At 47.7% G+C, this 22,704-nt stretch overlaps 1 protein-coding gene across 5 annotated transcripts in view; it reads left to right on the top strand.

Moving 5' to 3' along the window:
• VWA5B1 (von Willebrand factor A domain containing 5B1) overlaps positions 1-22,704 on the top strand; it is a 146,068-nt gene that overhangs the window by 82,276 nt on the left and 41,088 nt on the right. For 4 of the 5 annotated variants that reach the window (XM_053280874.1, XM_053280871.1, XM_053280872.1 and 1 more), the window contains 8 exons: positions 3,271-3,496; positions 4,587-4,910; positions 5,503-5,640; positions 6,991-7,119; positions 8,890-8,964; positions 10,042-10,102; positions 10,260-10,383; positions 14,617-20,793. In XM_053280874.1, coding sequence (XP_053136849.1) covers positions 3,271-3,496; positions 4,587-4,910; positions 5,503-5,640; positions 6,991-7,119; positions 8,890-8,964; positions 10,042-10,102; positions 10,260-10,383; positions 14,617-15,351 — 1,812 coding nt within the window. In that variant the 3' untranslated portion in view covers positions 15,352-20,793. Of the gene's footprint in view, positions 1-3,270; positions 3,497-4,586; positions 4,911-5,502; positions 5,641-6,990; positions 7,120-8,889; positions 8,965-10,041; positions 10,103-10,259; positions 10,384-14,616; positions 20,794-22,704 lie in introns of those variants that run through there. The other variant, XM_053280875.1, reaches the window with a different exon arrangement.

Genomic DNA, 22,704 nt, shown 5'->3' with positions numbered 1-22,704 from the left:
ATTAAATAATAATAATAATAATGCCAACTACAGTTTCTGGACTACGTACAAAGGCAGCCCCACAGAGAATGCATTGCAGTAGTCAAATCTCGAGGTTACCAGCAGATCCAGAAGCACCGCCCCCCCCGGGCCCCCAGACTGTTCCTTCTGGGGAAGTGTGACCCCATCCAGAACAGTCAGATCAAAATCATCTTCTGAGTTCCAACCATGCACAATAAGTTTTTCATATAAGTTTTTATTATATCTTAAAATCTTATTTGTTTGTTATTTCTCTGTGTAAACCGCCCTGAGCCATTTTTGGAAGGGCGGGCCATGGGGGAAACAACTGAGAAGACCCTGTCCGGTATGCACAACATTCGAGCCTCACTTAATGTCGGCACACAGAGCAAAGCCCCCTCCAATGACTTTGTTGGATGGGCAGAAACCCCTAGGAGCAGGCAATCTATACAAAATCCAGGAAGCAAACTGTTCCCCTGTCTCAATCAAGTGGCAAGTGAATCCAAAATAAAAGTAGGAAGCTGCCTTATACTGAGTCAGACCTTTGGTCCATTTCACTCAGTATTGTCTACCCTGACTGGCAGCGGCTATCCAACTTTACAGGCCTGCCTGGAGACTGAAACTGGGACCGTCAGAGGCTCAGACCTTCTGCATGCCAGCATGCAGATGCTCTTCTGCAGAGCTAGGGCCCTGAGGGAAATATCTTAAAGCGGGCCCTGTTTAGCAAAGAGAACAATTCATGCTTGCTAACACAAGATCAGCAATCTCCCGCAAATTCCTGGGGCCCATATGATGAAGTGTTATGGGCACAGTGCCGACGAGTGTGCATGGTCCAACATTATGAGCCAGGAAAAAAACTCTTCAGAACTTTTCCACACAAAGTCATCTTGCCATGTATGGATGTGCAAATTGATTTGAATATGAATAGATTTGACTCAAATCTGGGTGAGTCAAGGGATTCAAATTCAAATTGAATCACCTCTTAAAAGGGCAATTCAATTCAAATTTGAACAGAATTTTTTGAAATTCAATTTGAATTCAATTCAAGAGCTGTTTGGCACCAATTAGGGATTCAGCCTCCCTAACTGGTTAAAAAAAGGGACCCAAACCAGGTGTAATTGATTCAAATTCAATTCAAATTGAATTTTCAGACCAGATTCTAATTTGATTCGAATTCAAAATGTATTTTCAGAATTTGATTTGAATTTGAAACGAATTTTTAAAAAGTCATTTCGGGCACATCTCTATTGCCATGCTATTCTGCACTGGCCATTTGGAATACTATGTCACGTTCTGGGCCCCGCATTTTAAGACCTCACCTGTGTTGGGTCTACAATGGTGTTTAGAGTTTGGGTGTTTATAGTCCCTTAATGGGGTTGTGATGAACTGTCAGTGGGTTTTCTATTGCTGACTTAAAGTCATGCAGAGATAAGCTTCCATGTTACTAGTTCTAGCAGTAGTTTTTTCCTTGTTGCCTAACTCGATCTTTGTAAACACACAACCACTGATCAGGAGTGCCAGTGGCTCCTCTGCCTTAGCTGAGTCTTCCTTCAATCCTGTTTCAGCTTGTGAGAACACAGGAAGATCGGGAGTTGCCATATTCTGAGTCAGACTTTTAGTCCACCTAGCTCAGTATTGTCTGCACAGACTGGCAGCGGCTTCTCCAAGGTTGCAGGCAGGAATCTCTCTCAGCCCTATCTTGGAGATGCTGCCAGGGAGGGAGCTTGGAACCTTCTGCTCTTCCCAGAGCGGCTCCATCCCCTGAGGGGAATCTCTTCCAGTGCTCACACTTCTAGCCTTCCATTCATATGCAAACCAGGGTGGACCTCAAAAAGGGGTCCAGGTAGTGACAGCATGAAACCTAGACACTCCTCACTGCAACACTCCATGAATCACGCATACATGCAAATTAATTCCTTTCCGTCTTTTCAGAAAAAGTCTTTTTTAAAAAAAGAAAGAAAGAAAGAAAACCTCCCAGAAAGCCACATCCTCATTCTGCTTTGGTCACCAAGCAACCGAGTTCTGGTATCTCTCTCCTCATCTTCCTCTGCGTAATTAAAACAGCTGCCTGAATGAAAATGCAGCTATCTGACTTTGCCTTTATCACATGGAAAAAATAATAAGACTTCTCCTGAGACTGATGTTCTCAGGCCTGGAGTGGCTTGTCTTTTCAAATGCCTTTTGCTCCCTTTTCTTCCTCTGGAGTTCTTCCCTGCATACCAAGTTTCCCAATCTGTGGAATTCCAGATGTTGCCATACTACAACGCCCATCCTCCCCAGACACAATAAATTGGAGCTGGGGGTAATGGGAGATGTATTTCAGCATCATTTGAGGTACCACCAGTTGGGAACCAATGGAGCATCGTGCATTAGGCACCTAATAAAGTGGCCACTCTACCAGGTTCAATATTTATATGTTGCTTTTCAACAAAAGTTCCCAAAGTGGTTTAGAAAAAAAGAAGGAAGGAAAGAAAGGGGGGGGGAGAAAAGAAAGAAAGAAGGACAGAAGGAAAGAAGGAAAGGAAGAAGGAAGGAAAAGGAAGGAAAAGGAAGGAGGAAGGAAAAGGAAGGAGGAATGAAAGAAATAAAAAGAAGGAAAGAATTAAAGAAAGAAAAAAGAAGCAAAGAAAGAAGGTAAGAAAGAAGGTAAGAAATAAGGAAAGAAGAAGGAAAGAATTAAAGAAAAAAGGAAAGAATTAAAGAAAAAGAAGGAAAGAATTAAAGAAAAAAGAAGGAACGAAGGAAAGAAAGAATTAAAGAAAGATGGAAAGAAGGAAGGAAAGAAGGGGGGGAGAAAGAAAGAGGCTTTCTGTCCCCAAAGGGCTCACAATCTAAAAAAGAAACAGAAGAGAGACACCAGCAACAACCAGTGGAGGGATGCTGTGCTGCGGATGGATAGGGCCAGTTGCTCTCCCCCTGCAAAATAAAGAGAATTGCCACTTTCAAAGGGCACCTCTTTTCTCACTTAGCAGGGGACACTGAGAGAGCAGGACTGAGAGAGATTATCCTGCCTGCAACCTTGGAGAAGCTGCTGCCAATCTGTGCAGACAATACTGAGCTAGATAGACCAAGGGTCCGACTCAGTATATGGCAGCTTCCTAGGTTCGTCTCTTCCTATAGGCACGGGGTCTTGGGCAACTGTCCCCCCCTTCAGGAAGCCTATCTGAAAAACAGCAGCTTGAGAATCTACTTTCTGACCCAGTTACTCTCCTGTAACTGGTGTGCTTGTCCGGGCTCCCCTCCCCGTTCCGACTGACCTTTCTGTCTTCTCAGAACTTCGCTGCTGCCTCCCGCGTCTCTACTCCAAGAATCCGAGGAGCTGGTGCCAGGCGGCCCTCCCTGCTGCAGCAGAGCCGTCTCTCACTGTGCCATGACCCAGATTCGCCACAGCTGCGTGTCAGCACCGTGCCGGCGGCAACCAGGAAGAGCCCGGGCTACCTCGAAGCCAACTCCAACCTCCTGGGATCCTCCTTGGAAAGGCGAAGTCCTGGGGATATGGGTGAGCCATGCGTCGTCACTGCCCTTGCTCCCATTGAAGGACAGCGGGGAAGCCATCCGGTCTCATCGGGGGGTGTTATTCACACAACCAGAAGTGGTCCTGGCTGGGTCAGGGAACTCGGGACTTTGGCGGCCATCCACAACGAGAAGTGGCCACCTCGGGCCGGGCTGCTCGTATTCCTCCCATCTCAGATCTTCTCACTTGAGGTGTTGCATGGTGGGAGAGGCTTTCAGCCCATCAGGGCTGGCCTGTCCACTGGGCAGAAATAGGCCATCGCCTAGGGCGCCAGTCCTTGTGGGGGTGAGGCGGGCTCCACCATTGTGAATAGCTGCCTTCTGCATGGTGGATAGGGCAGGGTGGATGGCGAGGGAGGAGATCATTTTTCTGTGTAAAATCCATAAGATGCTCGTCTCTGTATGGAGTCTGTGTCTGCTGCTCACCTGACCTCTCCAGTTGGGATCTGTGAGCCGGCTCAGTTTGAGCCGGGCTTGACATTGAGCCCACCCAGTTTGGGCGGCCCGAGTTCAAACTGGACTGGCCCCTGGTTCATAGAACCGGCTCACGGTTTGGCTCACCCCGGCGCCCTTACACCTCTGCTATCCCCAATGCCATCAATGGCACTGCCAGCGCCTTAATTTTAAAGGTAAATAGCTTTTTTATCCCCCGCCCCCACCATCTACTGTAGGGAATTCTCCTGTACTTGTAAAGGGGGCACTTAATCAATCAATCAAAAAGATATTTAAAATATTGCACAATATTGTAATATTAGGAAGAAATGTCTGACTGTAAGAGCTGTTAGCCAGGGGAACAGTCTGCCTCATGCAGTGGTGGGTTCTCCTTTGCTGGAGATTTTGAAACAGGCTGGACAAGCCAAGGTTGCTGTAGCAGATTCCAGCACTGAGCATCGGGGGTGGACTAGAAGACCCCTAAAGTCCCTTCCAACTTCAACTACCCATTCTTTGGGGGTTAGAAAAGCCTCGAGGCCTTTTTGAGTGTCTGAGAACCGATGCTTGGCTAAAGAGATAAATGGTCCAACTTTACAGGCTATCCCTGTGCATAACTGAACAGCTTGTTGCTTGCTATTCTTCAGATCTCGCCCAGAACCCTTCCTTCACCTTTGAAATAGAGACCTCATCAGACTGGCAATTCCACGACCTGGACGCTAGCTCAGCTGCGGGGAGTAGCTTACAGCACACCCCAAGATCTCTTTGCAAGGCAATTGTGAAAGGCTTATGGAGCAACGAGCCGGTGCAGTGGGAGATGGCTTTCGACATCGGGCCACTTTTCCAAGGCGGCGAGAACAAGGGGTATGATGAAGAGGACCTCTGGAATGAGACCTTCCACCACCTGGCCGCCAAGTCCATCATCAGAGACTTTGAGCAGCTCACCGAGAGAGAATGTGAAATTGAGCACGGTCAGTGACTCGTGCACCTTGGGCTCAGTAGTGTGTCGGGATGTGCCCGAATCGTCTCGGCGCCTCTTTGGAGAGTCGATTCATTGAAACGATTCGGGTTCCTGCAGATGAAATGTTTTGGTGCGGGGCAAGGGGTACCTTTAAACCCCCCAAATAGTCGGGGGGGTTCAGTCTGGGGTCGGACCGAACAGGGGGTGGTTTGGTTCGATTGCAGACCGTCGAACTGAACTGGCTCAATGATGAACCTGTTCGGCGTCGAGTCGGTTTGCACATCCCTACTGACCCTTTCACCTCTGGTAAGCAGATTGCTTATGGACGTAGAGCAAGACAGAGAAATATGAGGATCTCATACCAGAGGGCAGGGATTCCCCAACCCCTGGTCCTCCAGATGTTGCTCGACTACAACTCCCATCACTGCTGGCAACAATGGATTGTGGCTGCGGATGATGGGGGTGGTAGTTCGAGAACATCTGGAGTACCATCAGTAGGGAACCCTTGCCGTAAGGAACCAAGTTTCTCTCTGAGAGCTTTCTGCCTGCTTCCAAACCCCTGTCTGCTTCTAAGCTAATTGCAGCCTTCTGTTCCCCAACAGGATCGGGCCGGCGGTACCAAGCGAATGCTGCACACACCAGCAAAGCCTGTAGCATCATCAGCAAATACACGGCCTTCCTCCCGGTAGACCTGAGCAATAACAGCTACCTGCCGACCGTCATTGAATACCCCAATGCAGGTAGAAGAGCTGGACTGCCATGAAATGTGGGAGAGGAGCATGGGGACATAGGAAGCTGCCATATACTGAGTCAGACCCTTGGTCCATCTAACTCAGTGTTGTCTTCACAGACTGGCAGCAGCTTCTCCAGGGTTGCAGGCAGGAGTCTTTCTCGGCCCTCTCTTGGAGATGCTGGCAGGGAGGGAACCTGGGACCTTCTGCATGCAAAGCAGATGCTCTGGGGAATGTACTAAAATGAATAACAGGGAATGCCCACCGAAAAGCCCTGGTTCCTTCCAAATGCCCCTGGGATATCTTTCGGAAATTCAATGCATTCCTATGACCCTTAGGCACATGGGAAGCTGCCTTCTACTGAGTCAGACCATCGATCCATCTAGCTCAGTATTGTCCTCACAGACTGGCAGCGGCTTCTCCAAGGTTGCAGGCAGGAATATCTCTCAGCCCTGTCTTGTGGATGCTTCCAGGGTGGGAACTTGGAACCTTCTGCACACAGATGCTTTTCCCAGAGCAGCCTCATCCTCTAAGGGGAGTCTCTTACAGGGCTCATACATGTAGTCTCCCATTCAAATGAAAACCAGGGTGGACCCTGCTTAGAAAAGGGGAAATTCATGATTGGTACCTTAAGTGGTGCAGCTCTCATGCAGCCCCGTCTGGGAACAAAATCAGCCTGTGTTGCATTGGAGGCAATGGAAAACCTCTCCTGTATTCTACCAAAATAAAACCACAGGGCTCTGTGGTTGCCAGGAGTTGAAATCGACTTGACGGCACACTTTACCTTTACCGCTGGACCAACTCTCCTCTGGGATCCAAGATACACCAGAGGTTCTGTTGTTACACATCAGAAATATGGTTGAACCTGACTAGCTCAGAGTTCAACCCCTGGGACAGGGGTTCAGGTTTGCACGTTAAGTCACAAGCATGTACATAAACACACAAGATGTGCATTGCACAGAAGGGTCATTCCTAGTAGCCTTCAGATATCCCGGATGCAAAATCCATATTGAACACCAACTTGCAGCATGCTGGAATCCATCTGTTTTATTTTTTTAAAAAAAAAAGAAATAAAGATAAGCCCATTTTTAGCAGGGGTTCTCAACTCTGAGACCGTTGGATGTGGTTGGACTACAACTCCCATCATCCCCAGCCGCCATAGCCGTCCAGCCACAACTGGGGACCCAGGTTTGAGGACTCCTCTGCCAAAGTTCACAAATGGCTGGCCTACCATGTGAAAGTAGTCCATAGAATATCAGTGGTCCATGCAGGAAACACCAGAGCAGAGGGGGAAAGACGGTTACAATGACGGTCACAAAGTTCCCCACAACACCAAGAATTCTTTTTGCTACCTGGCAGGTCTGGCGCTGAAATCGGGCAGTCAGCGGAGCTCAAGTACGGAGAGCCGTAGACACCGGGGGTTTTCGGCTGGACTGGGACGCACCTTGTCAACTTGTGGTCAAGACGGAGCGGATGATGGTTTCTACAGTAGGAATAAGATGCTTCCGGTTCTTTCTTGGGATGCTCTTAACATTTCTCCTCCTCCAAAATTCTCCCAAGATGTCCGGATTACGGAGTTTTGTTTCTAGAGCAGAACGGTTGCATTAGAGATTCTCCCCTGTCTAGCTTCTTCCCCCCCACTGACCCCATTTCCAAATTTTGCACAGTGTGCAGTAAAGTAAAGTGTGCCATCGAGTTGGTGGCGACTCGTGGCGACCACAGAGCGCTGTGATTTTCTTTTGGTAGAATACAGGAGGGGTTGACCATTGCCTCCTCCTGCGCAGTATGAGATGATGATACCTTTCAGCATCTTCCTATATCGCTGCTGCCCAATATAGGGACCAGCGGGGATTCAAACCAGTTATCTTATGCTTGTATTTTAAATCTTTAGTCAGACTCGTGTTTTTCTATTTTAGCTTAATATTTTAATTGTCTATTTTTATAGTCTTGTTCTAATTTTTCTGTGAACTGCCTTGGGATTGTTTTAATGAAAGGCGGTAAATAAATTTAACAATAAATAAATTAAATAAATAAATAAACTAGAAGTCACCAGACATGGCATGTAGGACAGAGTGAATCTACAAAATGAATAACTACTGTATTTACCTGAATCCAGGACTAGGTTTTTTCCAAGTTTTTGATACCAAATATCAAAAAGGTATTAAGAAGGTTGTCTTAAATTCAGCGTCCTGTTCTAATAATAATAATAATAACAACAACAACAACAGCAACAACAACAACAACTGTAAACTGTATTTGTTAGCCTCCCCATAACAAATTGTTCTCTGGGCAGCTCACAACAGAACATTAAAACAAGATAAAAATGACACAACACATTAAATCAGGCTTCCCCAACCTGCGGCCCTCCAATTGTTGCTGAATTAGAACACCCAGCATACCCAGCCACAATAAATTGTGGCTAGGGATGCTGGGAGTTGTAGTTCAGCAACATCTGGAGGGCGGCAGGTTGGGGAAGCCTGGATTAAATCATAACAGACCCCTGAAAAGGTGGGGGGGGATACAAAAGACAATACAAAACAATTTAAAAGACATTTTTAAAAAATCAATGGAAATCAGATCAAAATTTAAAACAAAAAATGAACAAAAAGGTCTTTGCCAGGCTTTCAAAAGAACAAAGTGATGAAGCCAGGCGGACCTCACTGGGGAAGCTATTCCATAAATGGGGTGCAACCACTGAAAAATCCCTCTCTCTAGTTGCCACCCGTCTCACCTCATTTCACAGGGGCACCCGGAGAGGAGGGCATAAATGCAGGTATAATCTGTTTTTGATCCTCTACTTTTTCAAGGGGGTCATCGTAAATTCAGAGTCCTCATCGATTCGTGTCAATATGGTAGGGCTGATCTGTTCCCTTCTATTGCTCTGATGTCTTCTGTTCCCAAAGTACCAGTAGTTGTCTATTAACAGATACCACAACTGCTGCTAGTGATTGCACTGAAATACCACAGGGGTATAGTCAGCTAATGGCACAGCAGGAAAATGCTTGACTAACAAGCAGAAGGTTGCCGGTTCGAATCCCCGCTGGTACGATATCAGGCAGCTGCGATATAGGAAGGTGCTGAAAGGCATCATCTCATATTGCGTGGGAGGAGGCAATGGTCAACCCCTCCTGCATTCTACCCAAGACAACCACAAGGCTCTGTGGGCTCCAGGAGTCGAAATCAACTTGACGGCACACCTTTTTATAGTGGTGTGGAAGAAGGGAGCTCAGGTGATTTCTGTCTCGTTTCTCACTGCAGACACTGAAGAGAACAACCTGTCTCCGTGCAGCACACCTTCCTCTTCCGGCTGGGAGCGCTACACTTTCCCTGATGGTAAGGAAAAACTTGTGAAACAGCCAGGAGGGGAGTCAGGAGGAGAAAGTAACGGTCTAAGTAACGGCCCAGTGGTTAAGAAAAGCTGTTGCCATTCTGGAAGTCCCAGTGAGTGGCCTCAACAAAGACAGCCAGGCTGCAAATTGCAATCTTCTCCAGCAGATTTCCTGTCTTCGAATCAGGGGTGGGGCGAGGGGACTATCCCCCCTTTGACCTTTTAGAAAATGTTGCTGCACAGCAGGATGGGGCAGCGAGGGCGGCCAGAGCTTCATCCAGCTCCCAAATGACTGCACAGGCCAGTCTGTAGCCCATTGGGGCCTCTCTGCACATGTGGAGAAAGGCCCAAAATGGGTTGCAGACTGGCCCGTGCAGTCATTTGGGAGGCAGGAAGGCGTTCTTGCCACCCCCCATCCCATCAAGCAGCGGCATTTTTAAAAAGGTAAAAGGGGAAACTTTCCCCTTTCCCACAGCTGCAACATTGCCACCGCCTCCCAGAGAGGGGTGGCAAAATTTGCCACCCCTCAAATTTTGCCGCCATAAGCAAGTGCCTACTTTAAGCCTATCTGTTAATCCACCCCTACTTCTAATGGAGGGAGGGGCATGGTTCTGCTCAGAACTTGGGCAAAAATTAGATTCTCGCTACATGCAGACCCCATAGGCTCCAACTGTCTCAACTTACAGGGAGAGTCCCACTTTTCCGGAATCCATTCCTGGTAAATCCCTGCCTTTATTTTGGCCTCTTGGGGATGCCTTCTCCCACTTTTTGTGTTCACATGAATTGCCAGAATTGTCCTCCTTCAGGATTAGTTCCCTCCCCAGAGTCTCTAGAAATTCAGTCCCCAAGTGGGTGGGTGGATTGGATGGGTGGGTACATTCTAGGGGTAGATGTTCTTCCCAGAGCAGCTCCATCCCCTGAGGGGAATCTCTTCCAGTGCTCACACACTTCTAGTCTCCCATTCATATGCAACCAGGGTGGACCCTGCTTAGCTAAGGGGACAAGTCATGCTTGCGACCCCAAGACCAGCTCTCCTCTGTAAGCTTTCCTCCTTTCACGTTTCCCCCTTTGCCTCTCCCCAGTACCATTGCGAAGCCCATCCATTTCCTCTCAGAAATCCATTGAGGGCCTGTTTGCTGCCAGGTAGGACTGTTTCTTAATAGCCTTGTTTTTATTTGTGGGAGCGGGGGCTCGAGGGGAATATCTAATTTTGCCCTCGTGCATGAGGGCATGGGGAGAAATGCAGAAGTGGCCCTGCAGAGCCACGAGTCACCGTGCCCTCCCTATCTCATCGGCCCAGGCTGACTTTCAACAAAGCCAGGTTGCTGACTCGAGCTGCTAGAAGCTTCATGGGCAAATCTCCCGCCAGGACCAGTGAGTCGAGTTTGGAGAGCGACAATGAAAACATCGACTATCTGCCACTGGTAAGTATCTTATTATCAAGGCCAGGGCAGAACTGCCATTGGGCAAGTATGTTCAGTGAACATGGGCCACCTTGGGATGTGTGAACCGGCTTGATCTCGAGCCGGTTTGAGTTCAAACCAGTTCGGTTCGAGATCGAGCCGAACCCCCTGAGGCGGTTCGGGCCTGGTTTGGGGGTGCAGGGTGCCATTAAATTTTGTTTTTAAGAAGTTTGACTGACCACTGCTGAGGGCTTCCGAGGCCCCAGGGGGTGCTGCTGCAGCTACCGAGGGGAGGTGGTCTCTGGTGGTTCCCCCTCCCCCTGTGTCTCCTCTCCACAGGCCAGTTTGGCCCATGTTGGAGCTGTTTTGGCACTGTTTGCATGCGCAGCAGCCATTTTGGGGCCACCATGCATGTTCATGGGCCAAAAAAAATGTGTGCCTCTCACACGCAGAGGGCTGAAATGCTGCCAAAATGGGTCAAACAGGCCCATAGAAACTCAGGGGAGGCCGGCAGGGGGAGCCACCAGAGCAACATCCTCAGAAACACACACACACACACACACACACACACACAGGCTGCTGAAGGCCTCGCTGGTGGTAAGTCAAACTTTTTAAAAACAAAATTTAATAGCACCCTGCACCCCTGAACCAGGCCTGAACTAGTGGTTCGAATTCAAACTGAACCAGGGGCAAAACTGAACATGCCCAGTCCGGTTTGCATCCGGTTCAGATTCGAACCGAACCGGACAAACCGGTTTTGTGCACATCCCAACACCCAAGGATGCTGGGGCCGCCACTGGCCTCCCTCCCTTTCCAGCACCAGCACAGAGCTGGTGTGCATGAGACCAGGGCTGGGGGAGTTGCCCACTCACCTGCCTGTCTCTCACGCACCCTCCACCTTTGCACGCAGGCTCATGACACCACCGCCCGACGACATGAACCAGGCAGTGAGGTTATTAGCCCATGCACAAGGGGGAGAAATAGGCAGGTGACTGGGTGAGTGACCAGTGGGCGGGTCTGCGACAGGCTTCTCTGCCCCTGGCCGCATACATGCCAGCTCCTTGCTAGTGCTGACAAGGGCAAGCTGGGGGTCAGCAGTGGCAGGAGCCAGCAAAAAGCCACGGGCCTTTGGCCACAACATGACGCCACTGATCAAGACCAATATGTCACTGCCCCAGAGGTGGGACCCCTCTCATCAGGAGGATGATGTGGGGTGGGAGGACATCATCATCAGCATTATCATCATCATCATCATCATCATTACATTTCTATCCCGCTCTTCCTCCAAGGAGCCCAGAGCGGTGTACTACATACTTAAGTTTCTCTTTCACAACAACCCTGTGAAGTAGTTCAGGCTGAGAGAGAAGTGACTGGCCCAGAGTCACCCAGCAAGTCTCATGGCTGAATGGGGATTTGAACTCGGGTCTCCCCGGTCCTAGTCCAGCACTCTAGCCACTACACCACACTGGCTCTGTGCAACCAAGGCCCCAACCAAGCCCATGCCAGCAGGACTCTGCCCCGCAGCAGGAGAATCAGGGGGACCAGAGCTAGCACCTGTCACACGACCCAAGGACACAGCCCTATCTCTTCGTTGTCCGACTTGGAGAAGTCCTCTGAGGATCTGTAAATCTGTATACACTCCAGAGCTATACGCCAGAGTTATGGTTTAGAAAACTGGACACGGCCCCACTGAACAATGAAGCTGTCCCTATGAGTGGGGCCAATCCACCCTAGCCATTAATCAATGGTATATGAATAAAATAAATAAAATAAATATGTTTAAAAATAAAACTGCAGAAGTCTCTTCCAAGCAGATGCTTGGTCTTGGTCTGGGTCTCCTTTTATGGATTTAGACCCAGATCTTTTGAATTCCTGCTTGGAGATCTCCATGGTCCTGAACCCTTTTCCTTGGGAGCTGTCCAAGGTCTGAATTCCACCAAGATTAGGATACCTCTTGGCCTGAAGGGGATACCAATGGAGTCAAATGTTGGAGTCTATGGGGTTCTGGTGGTCTGAAGGGCTAGAGGTGGGTCATGTGGCCCAGGGCAGGTACGAGGCTCTTCGGAAGGCAGAAACCAGAGGCAGGTAGTGTCATCCAAGACAGGAAGGGTCTGGAAGGCAGCATCACAAAGAGTATGAGTCCAGCCCAGGGCTGCTCAATTTCGGCTGTCCTGCAGATGTTGGCCTACAACTCCCATAATCCCTGGCTATTGGCCACTCTGGTTGAGATTATGGGAGTCGTAGTCCAAAAACAGATGGTGGGGGCTAAGTTGAGCAGGCCTGGTCTAGCCATTCAAGGTCTTCTCTGAAGCACGTTGCTCAGAAGGAGACCAGGGCTTGGTGGACAAGGCTTGGTTCTTGGAAGCCAGATGACTGTAAATTGTGCCAGGGCTGCTACTGCAGCTTGGGGTGACCTCTGAAGCAGAGTTCAGTCTGCAAGGCTTTTGGTGACAAAGAGCCCTTAAGGTCTAGGAAGAAAGTGTGAGAGTCTGGTTACTGGGAGCCCCCTCCCCCTGCCCCCATGCCTCAGAAATCTGGAGTGGGCCTCAAAAATACAGCCCTGGTCTGACTCAAGGGACCCTAGAGGGACCCTGAAGATGAAGTACAGCTCAGCTTTCAAAGTAGGAAGGCATTTTCTGCAACAGGTGGTGGCCAACTCGGTATGCCAGGGACAGCATAGGGGTCCCTCTGTGCTCATCAGAGGGCCCATCCAGATGACCCTTGAACCCCCAGGACCTGATGATGGTTGCTCCTTTTCCTTCTACCCTGCATGGGCAAGAGGGGGAGAAGCTGCCACTGTAGACAATGATGTCTCCCCCTCATTCTCTAGTAGGGATGTGCAAATGGATCTGAATTTGAATTGATTCAACTCGAATCTGTGTGATTTGAGTGATTCGGATTTGAATTGACTCATCCCTTAAAAGGGCAATTCGATTCAAATTGGAATCACATTTTCAAAATTTGATTCAAATTTGATTTGAGAGCCATTTGGCACCTTTTAAAAACAATCCAGGCCCCCTCAAATTAGTTTTTAAAGGCACCAAAACAGGGTTGAATTGATTCGAATTTGATTCACATTCAAATCAAATTTTCAGACCAGATTCAAATTTGATTCAAATTCAAAACAAAATTTTGGAATTCGATTCGCATTTGAAGTGAATAAAAAAATGTGTTTCATGTACATCTCTATTTTCTAGTAAGCCATTGTAGAACTTTGCCCCATCACACCCCCGCTCCAGTCCCATCTTGGGGCCACCTCTAGCCAAGGTAGGATGAGTCCCTTCTGGGAGAAGACACTTGAGAATCCAATGGGGAAAGCATCAGGGTAATCCCTGCAGTTACAAATCTTCACACTCACGTGACGGATCTCTTGCTGGTCTCGGCCTCGTAGTATTAGCAGCAACAGTGGGAGGCCTGCATTGATATTCAGTGCCTTAATGTGCGGTATAGCTTCCCTTGGACTACAACTCCCATCATCCCCAGCCACAATAATTGCTGGACAGCCTCACCAAAGAACAGACAGCTGGCAGAGAAAGAATTAAATTCAATCCACAGTAGCCATTAAAAACAACAACAACCCAGATGTCTCTTCCAAGCAGCTGCATGGAACAAAATCCCTTCTATGGATCTATACCAGGGGTGGGCAACTTGGCCCTGCAGCTGTTTTTGGACTACAACTCCCAGCATCCGGAGCCACAATTTATTGTGGCTGGGAAAGGTGGCAGTTGTAGTTCACAAGACCTGGAGGGACAGATTCACCCACTCCTAAGCCACCTAACGATGTATTTTTGAGGTGGTATAAAAACATGTTAAATAAATAAATAATGGCTCAGTGGGGAAATGGCTTGACTACCAAGCCAGACGTTGCAGGTTCGAATCCCCGCTGGTCTGTTTCCCAGACTATGGGAAACACCTATATCGGGCAGCAGCGATATAAGAAGATGCTGAAAGGCATAATCTCATACTGTGCCAGGAGATGGCAATGGTCAACCCCTCCTGTATTCTACCAAAGACAACCACAGGGCTCTGTGGGCGCCAGGAGTCGACACCGACTCGACGGCACACTTCACCTTTAGTCTATACCCAACTCTTATGGATCCCTGCTTGGAGCTGTTTAAGGTGCTGAACCCTTTCCCTTCCTGAGCCCTTTCCAGCTCTTGTGGAGTCACTGTTCTCAACCAGAACAGCCTCCCCCGATTCAGTTCCTTCTCAGCCTGTAAATCCAAAGGAAACACCTGCATCCTTTCTCCTCAGGTTCTCCTCCAGATGGCCTGTGGCTCCTTCCTCTTGAACAAGGCCTTCTCGGAGGCCATCAACATCCCCCTGGAGAAGCTCAAGTGGACGTCGCCTTTCCCCTGCCACCGCGTGGCACTAAGCCCCTCGGCCAGCTCTTACAGCTCCAGGAAGTCTGGCTTCTCAGGGGAAGCCAAGAGCCCGGAGTGTAGCCCGCAGCCGGGTGAGGCCCCAGGAGAAGGGAACGACTCCTCAGACGACACACAGGTCAAGAGCGAGGTGGGACGGGCCCGCCACTTCTCCGGCAGCGCGGCCGAAAGTGTCTCCCGGGCCCTGAAGGCCGAGAACACTCTCTCTCCTCCCGCCATCACCATCCGACGCTTCTCCTCCCCAGAAAACGCGCCCTCGCCGCAGGAGTCGCAGTCCGACAGCGGCATGGGTTCCGAGACGACGGACAGTTCCGAGTTGCAGGCTTGGCTTTTCGACATCGAGTTCCAGCAGCAGACGGAGCCGGAGGGGATGCTCTGGGCCACGGCCGTTGCCCTGGCCTGGCTGGAGCACAGCTCGGCCTCCCATTTCATCGAGTGGGAGCTGGTGGCGGCCAAAGCCAGCCGGTGGCTCAGCGAGCAGGATTTCCCCGAAGGCCGCAGCCTGCTGACCGTGAAGGCGGCCGCTCAGCAACTCTTCGTGTTGCTTCGGCATTGGGACGAAAACCTGGAGTTTAATTTGCTTTGTTACAATCCCAAGAATGTATAGGAAGGCAAAGGAAGCCGAGAAGGGAGTGAGTTTGGGGGCGGATGTGGGGCACAGAGACCCCACCCCGGCCCTTATGCAAACACACTCGTAGCTGACAGAATCACTGCCAGAAATCTTCTGACGTGTTGGGCAAAAGCTTGTCAAACCACTCTCGATGCTGCTTTCAGAGGTCACTTTTCACCTCACGGCCTCTCGCCCTTTTTCCAGCGACACCCCACATTTTCAATGGGGCTGTTGGTCAGGTCTCATTTCAATGCATCCTTTTCTATTGCATTCTGAATGTGCCAAGTAATTTGCAGCTGTCTTCTCCTGCGTCAACCCCATGGTGAAGAAATAATCTCCGTTATCAGATGAGGCAACGTTTCCATTGGCTGGAAGTTCAGATGGATCCAGTGTTCCCTCTAAGGGGTGGGCACATGTGCACGCGCACAAGTGTGGTTTTTTTTAGGTCCGCTCAGTTAATTTTAGCTCCGACTCAGATTGAATTAGGAAGGTCCCGCTCTGAATATATGTGTGCACACACTGCCTTGATACTGCCGCCCAGAACAAAACGCATTCCGCACACAGATGAAAACCATTAGCGAGAACATTCGATGGGGCGTATGCATGAACCAGCCACTGAATCCAAAGCAGGAGAGCCTCTGGGTTTTAGAACAGGACGGAAACCTCAAGGTTATTCAAGCCTGCTCAAATGTTGGATGGCAAATGTTTGAAACTGTCTGATCCTGAGGCAGGCCGTGTGTTCAGGATGATCTGCTGAGACTGGCAACATCTTTCAAAGAGAGGTCTTTCCTGGCCCCGGCCCCCAAGATCTTTCTGAATTGGAGCTGCTAGGATTTAGACCTGGGATTTTCTGCAGTGCCTCTCAGTTCTACATCGGGATCTCAATGATTAAGCATTTGCTTAGTCGTTGGGCTGTGGACATTTCTTTTCAGGAACATAGGAAGCAGCTTTATACTGAGTCAGACCCTTGGTCCATCTAGCTCAGTATTACATACACTGACTGGCAGCAGCTCTCCAAGGTAACAGGCAGGAGGCTCTCCCAGCCCTACCCTGAGACACCAGGAAGTGAATCTGGGATTGAACCTGGGGCCGTCTGATGCTCTTTGACTGAGCTATGGCACACAGGAGACTGCCTTATACCAAGTCAGAGCATTGGTTCATCTCACTCCATATTGTCTGTTCTGATGGGCAGAAGCTCTTCAAGGTTCCAGGCAGGAGGAGAGCTGGTCTTGGGGTAGCAAGCATGACTTGTCTCCCTAGCTAAGCAGGGTCCACCCTGGTTGCATATGAATGGGAGATTTGATGTGTGAGCACTGGAAGATATTCCCCTTAGGGGATGGAGCCGCTCTGGGAAGAGCATCTAGTTTCCAAGTTCCCTCCCTGGCAGCATCTCCAAGATAGGGCTGAGAGAGATTCCAGCCTGCAACCTTGGAGAAGCTGCTGCCAGTCTGGGTAGACAATACTGAGCTCGATAGACCAAAGGTCTGACTCAGTATATGGCAGCTGCCTATGTTCCTATGTAGACTCTCCCAGCCCAGTCTGGAACTGCTGCCAGAGTTGGTGTCAGCTTTCACATGGATAGATTCTCTCCAGGGTATCTGGAGAGCTTGGCCTTTTAGGTCTCTCAGTGGTGCATTCATTGCTGCCGTAATCGAGTAATCGAGTCCTAAATAACAAAAGAAATGGCCACTCCCTTTCTGAACCTTCCGTGCCACATTTGGGAACGTTGACCTGTAGCCGCCTTGTTTGCGGTTGATATCTGTTCCGCTTCTGACACTCACTGACCCTTGCGTGTCCATAGCACGGTCTTCTTGTCGGTTGTGAGGGTGTGTGCATGTGTGTGTTAGGGCATGTCCAAGCATCTCTGGCTGCATGGACCAAAGAACTATTTTGGTGCTTCCAAATCCCGCAGCAGTGCAGATTTGGGATGGTCACAGATCCCAAGTAGCTAGCTCTGTGCGGCTAGCACACATCCATGGCCGACTGTGATACGAGTGAGATTATCTCCCCTGCTCCATTCTTTTTTTAAAAAAAAGATTTTTTAATCCTGCTACTTTTTTCAAAATAGATGATATACGAATATGACAAATATTTATATACCGCTTTCAACAAAACTCCCCAAAGTTGATATAAATAAATAAATGAAATGGCTCCCTGTCCCCAAAGGGCTCACAGTCTAAAAGAGAAACAGAAGATAGACACCAGCAACAGCCACTGGAGGGATGCTGTGCTGGGGATGGATAGGGCCAGTTGCTCTCCCCCTGCTCAATAAAGACGACCCCCACTTTTAAAAGGTGCTTCTTGCTCAGTTACCCGGGGTTGTAAATAGCCTGTAAGGAATCTGGTTCTCTAAGGGTGATTTCATCGGCATTTAAGCTGATCTTAGGTTCAGTATTATTAATAGTCAGGCCTTTAATCTACTGGTTCCATCTGATGGCCGAATCTAATGGCTCAATGGCCAGCCATTAGGTAGCAAAGGAGAAATTGGACGGATTGCTCTGTGTCCCCTTCTCCCTTCATTCTCGTTTATCCAGTTTAATTGCTGAAAATAATTCTGGGACTGAAATGTGCTGCAACTTTCCGTTCATTTCCCCTCTCTCTTACTAAGGTGCACCTGTGCAAAACGTGCAAAAAAGCATCTACATATCAAAGAAACAAAAAAACAGGGGGAATAGAATGGATTCAAAGAAGTAGCACAGAAATCACCAAAGAATCCAAACTAAAAAATAAATAAAAATTAAATAATAATAAAATTGTCCAAAATTGTCCAAATGTGCAAAAAGCATCTACATATCAAAGAAACAAAAACAAAAAACAAACAAACAAACAAAAAAACCAGGGGGAATAGAATGGATTCAAAGAAGTAGCACAGAAACCACCAAAGAATCCAAACTAAAAAATAAATAAAAATTAAATAATAATAAAATTGTCCAAAATTGTCCAAACGTGCAAAAAAGCATCTACATATCAAACAAACAAACAAAAACAAACAAACCCAGGGGGAATAGAATGGATTCAAAGAAGTAGCACAGAAACCACCAAAGAATCCAAACTAAAAAAAATAAAAATTAAATAATAATAAAATTGCCCATGATTATTTAATGATTTTTTTAAAAGTTTGGATTCTTTGGTGTTTCTCTCTCTCTCTCTCTCTCTCTCTCTCTCTCTCTCTCTCTCTCTCTCTCTCTGCATAGATAGATAGATAGATGTGTGTGTGTGTGTGTGTGTGTGTGTGTGTGTGTGTGTCTGTACACACACATATGGAATCCATTCTATCCCCCCTGGTTTATTATATATTTACTAGAAGTGTATTAGAAATTATTAGAAGTTTTTACTACAAAAAATAAACAGTTTATTTTCAATTTTAGTAACCAGAAAGTTCACTACTCAGAAAGTTACTAAGAATACGTCACATATAAACTCAGTCCAGAAGAACTGGAAAAATCACCCTCACCAGCTGGCAATTTGGGGCATTTGCTCCTTCTCACTGGGGATCAGGCATCAGGGATGTGCAAACCTATTCAAATTTGAATTGATTCTGCTTAAATCTGGGTGATTCGAGTGATTCAAATTTGAATCAAATCAGCCCTTAAAGGGAAATTGGATTGAAATTTGGATCCAATTTTCAAAATCAGATTCAAATTTGATCCAAGCACCTGAATGAACCCCTGATTGGTTTTAAAAGGCACCAAAAAAGGTTTGAATCGATTCAAATTTGATTCAAATTCAAATCAAATTTTAGGGCCAGATTCAAATTTGATTTGAATTCAAAACAATTTGTTTAATTCGATTTGAATTTGAAATGAATTAAAAATTGTTTCATGCACCTCTCTAGCAGCCATGTCACAATACAAAGAAAAAATTCAGAATCTTCCTTGGTGGTGATGGGGAATTAGCCTAGACATTTTTAGCGCATAGCAGGGGGAAATCTGTAGGGTTTAGAAATTGGTGCAGATGCTGAGGACATACTAAAGGTCCCGAACATTTTGAGTTAAGCCTCAGACATCATCTTGGGGAAATGGTGGCCAAATAGCATTGTCCATGCATATCTCTCAAATCCTTGCTCCAGCATGAAAATACTTAGTAGAAAGGGGAGACATGTGAATGCAAGAAGTGGGCAACATTTGGTATCCTGCCTCAGGTGCACAGAGGTCCTGAGCTGCCAGGACAAAGAGAGTGTGTGTCATGCTCTTACAAAATTCGGAAATTTGGAAAAGGATGCATGGAGCCTTCGTAATACATTGGTTCCACTTTGGAAACCATGCTAGGCAATTTGGAACTCCAGGAAATAATCTGTAAAGAAATACTGAGGAGGGGAATTTCAGAAGCACGTCTATCATCATCTGGTCCTCCATCTCTGCCAGCGGGGCTGTCTCTGGTCCACACCTGTGCTGAGCTGGCTTTCTGTGGATCTGTGCTTGTGCTGCTGGAAACATGTTAATGGCTTCATGTCACTGTCGCTCTCGGTCCACCAGGTGGCTTCGTGCATCCCTTGCTGTGCTAAAAGTGGTGGTTTCATTCTCCCAATCCTCAAGTGCCTATGGGATGCAATCCCCACCTGCTGTATAGCGACTTTCTGACTGTGACGCCTGTGACTCTGAGCTGCTTCCCTCTCTCAAATGGAAAACAAACTTCTCCCTTGCTTTTCATTCCTTTCCAGTAAATATTCTTGCTTTGTCTGGTCAGTGAGCGAAAATATATTTGTGCTGAATGCACAGAGCTTGCTAGAGATGTGTCCCTCCTTCACTTCTTTGGATATTGGTTCAAACTGGAGCTGAAACGACATTTCCCACTGTGGCAAACCGGCCAAATCAGGAATTGGTTTGAGCATTTCAGTGGTTTCGATTTTGCGACAGATATTCCACTTGAAAGGTTATTTGAAAGACCTGAAATCTCATTTCTCACTGATAGATTTGAAGCAAATTTACGAAACTCAGTACACTGATGTCCTCTTTTCTCCCCCTTGCTAAACCCTACCAAATTTATTTATCTATCTATTTATTTATTTATTTATTTAATACATTTCTATACTGCCCAAAACGCAAGTTCTCTGGGCGATTTACAAAACCATAAAAACAGCCAATAAAAGATTAAAACATTTCAACAACTAAAATTAAAAAGTTAAAACTATTAAAACACAATTTAAAAACACAATTAAAACAGTATCCAATAACATTTATATTATTGGGTATGTGACTGGGGAAAAAACAACTGAAAACTTTCAGACTTTTACCCCTTAGGGATTACCAATCTGTCCTTTCTGGTCGCTGTGTCTGTTTATTATGGCTGTTGCTTTTTTGTGTCTTTATGTTTTTCTGGTCTTAATTAATTGTCATATTTTACTGTGATTTTATTTTATTAACTTTTGTAAACTGCCTTGGAATGAATATTATGAAAGGCGGCATATAAATTAACAATAAAGAAATATAAATGAATGCATTTCAAGGAACAAATCAGAGTTTCCTTTCCTTCCCCCTTCCCCTTCCCTTTCAGAAACAAACACCAAGTAGGAGAAAGTACTTGAGAATCTCCCCCCAAATCCTCCAAATGGTTTGAACTCCAGTTTAAATTGTGTGTGTGTATGTGTGCTGGAGGAGGGTCTTGTGCGGAAAAGGAGGGGCTTGACACTGTGCAATATCCGCAAAAGATATTTATTTATAAAAGAAGATAGATGCCCGGATTTTTAAACTCACTTCTAGTGTTGGCTTTTTCTTGTGAAAGCTTCCCTTTCCCAATAAACCAAGGTCTGCTGCACGAAAGGTCTTCTGTGTTGGTTTATAAGCATAAGAAGCTTCCTTATACCAAACTGGACCTGGACCACTGGTCCATCTAAACCAGGCCTGCTCAACTTGGGCCCTCCTGCAGCTGTTGGCCTACAACTCCCATAATCCCTGGCTATTGGCCACTGTGGCTGGGGATTATGGGAGCTGCAGTCCAAAAACAGCTGGGGGTGGTGCAAAGTTGAGCAGGCCTGATTCTAAACCCATTGGTATTGTCTGTTCCAAACACTGGTGGCTCTATGGGATTTTCGGCACAAGTTCTTTCCTCCCAGCTCTGTTGTATGGGATCCTTTTACTTGGAGATGTCAAGAGCTCTTTGGCTTTGATCATCTGGAATCACATGCTACGCACGCACCGTATGGGCTGCTTTTCAGTTCTGGCATCCTTGTGGTGGTAGCAACCCGTCCGGGCAGAGCAGGGCAGTAACTGAGCTACAGGCATGACGCGTTCCCATTCACTGCCCCGGCTGCCACATCCTGCCAAACCTGGGTTGGGGAACCAGTAGAATGAGAAGCCAGCATGCCTGGGGTTAACATGGCAGTGGAGAAGGCGAGGCAGAACGAGGCGAGACAGATTGCCACTCCCTGCTCCGCCTGTACAGGCTGCTACTGCCTTGTAGTCAGAAATCCACACCATGCCTCCCAGATTGCTCGGCCACACCCTCTAAACATTGTATGCTATGCCTCCCGGTTGCTTGGCCACCACACCCCTTACACATTGTAAGCCACACCTTCCAAGTTGCTTGGCCACACCCCCTACACATTGTAAGCCACACCCCTACACATTGTAAGCCACACCTTCCAAGTTGTTTGGCCAAACCCCCCACACATTGTAAGCCACACCTCCCAAGTTGCTTGGCCACACCCCCTACACATTGTAGTTCACGTCTCCCAGGTTGCTTGGCCGCCCCTCTGTACACTGAATGCCACGCTTCCCAGGTTGCTTGACCATGCCCACTACCCACACACGCATGTTCCTGTTTTCATCAGTAAAATTTTGGAGAATACGAGGACTTTACGCATCCTTCTGTACCACTCAGTATAACTTTTGTGAAGGGAGTGGAAATTAGAGTCGGGAGACCATTCGTGATCAGGCCAAGTCCTCAAAACGGCAAGTCTTTTCTAGCTCTTCCTGTCTGAGAAAGATGGGCAGCCTGGGTGGCTGGGGTCACTCCCAGGTCTGAGGACCCAGTACTGATCAAGAAGATGCTCCTGACTGCAGAATTTGCTGGATAGGGAGTTGCTGAGAGCCCCAGTGGGTCGTGACCTTGGATCTGGGCCCTTCAACTGCAGATTAGACAGTTCAGGGCATGAGAATGGGTGGGACGATGCTACAGTTCAGACCCTGGGAGGCCCCACAGCACCAAGATCCCCCACACCAGGAGAATCAGAGCCAGCAGATCAACCACAGCCCAAGGACACAGCCCTGCCTTTGTCTCCTGACCTGGAAGAGCCCCTTAAAGCCCCTTAAACAAAAAATAAAATAAAATAAAGACCTCTCAGTCCAAATAAAGGTCTCCTGGTACTGCTGGAACCAGTGCTTAGAAAACCAAGCAAGACCCCTTTGAAAA

This window comes from Hemicordylus capensis, chromosome 16, assembly GCF_027244095.1.
Source record: "Hemicordylus capensis ecotype Gifberg chromosome 16, rHemCap1.1.pri, whole genome shotgun sequence".
Lineage (NCBI taxonomy): Eukaryota > Metazoa > Chordata > Lepidosauria > Squamata > Cordylidae > Hemicordylus > Hemicordylus capensis.
Note: the sequence above shows the minus strand (reverse complement) of the source record. Positions and strands in the feature narration are given on the sequence as shown.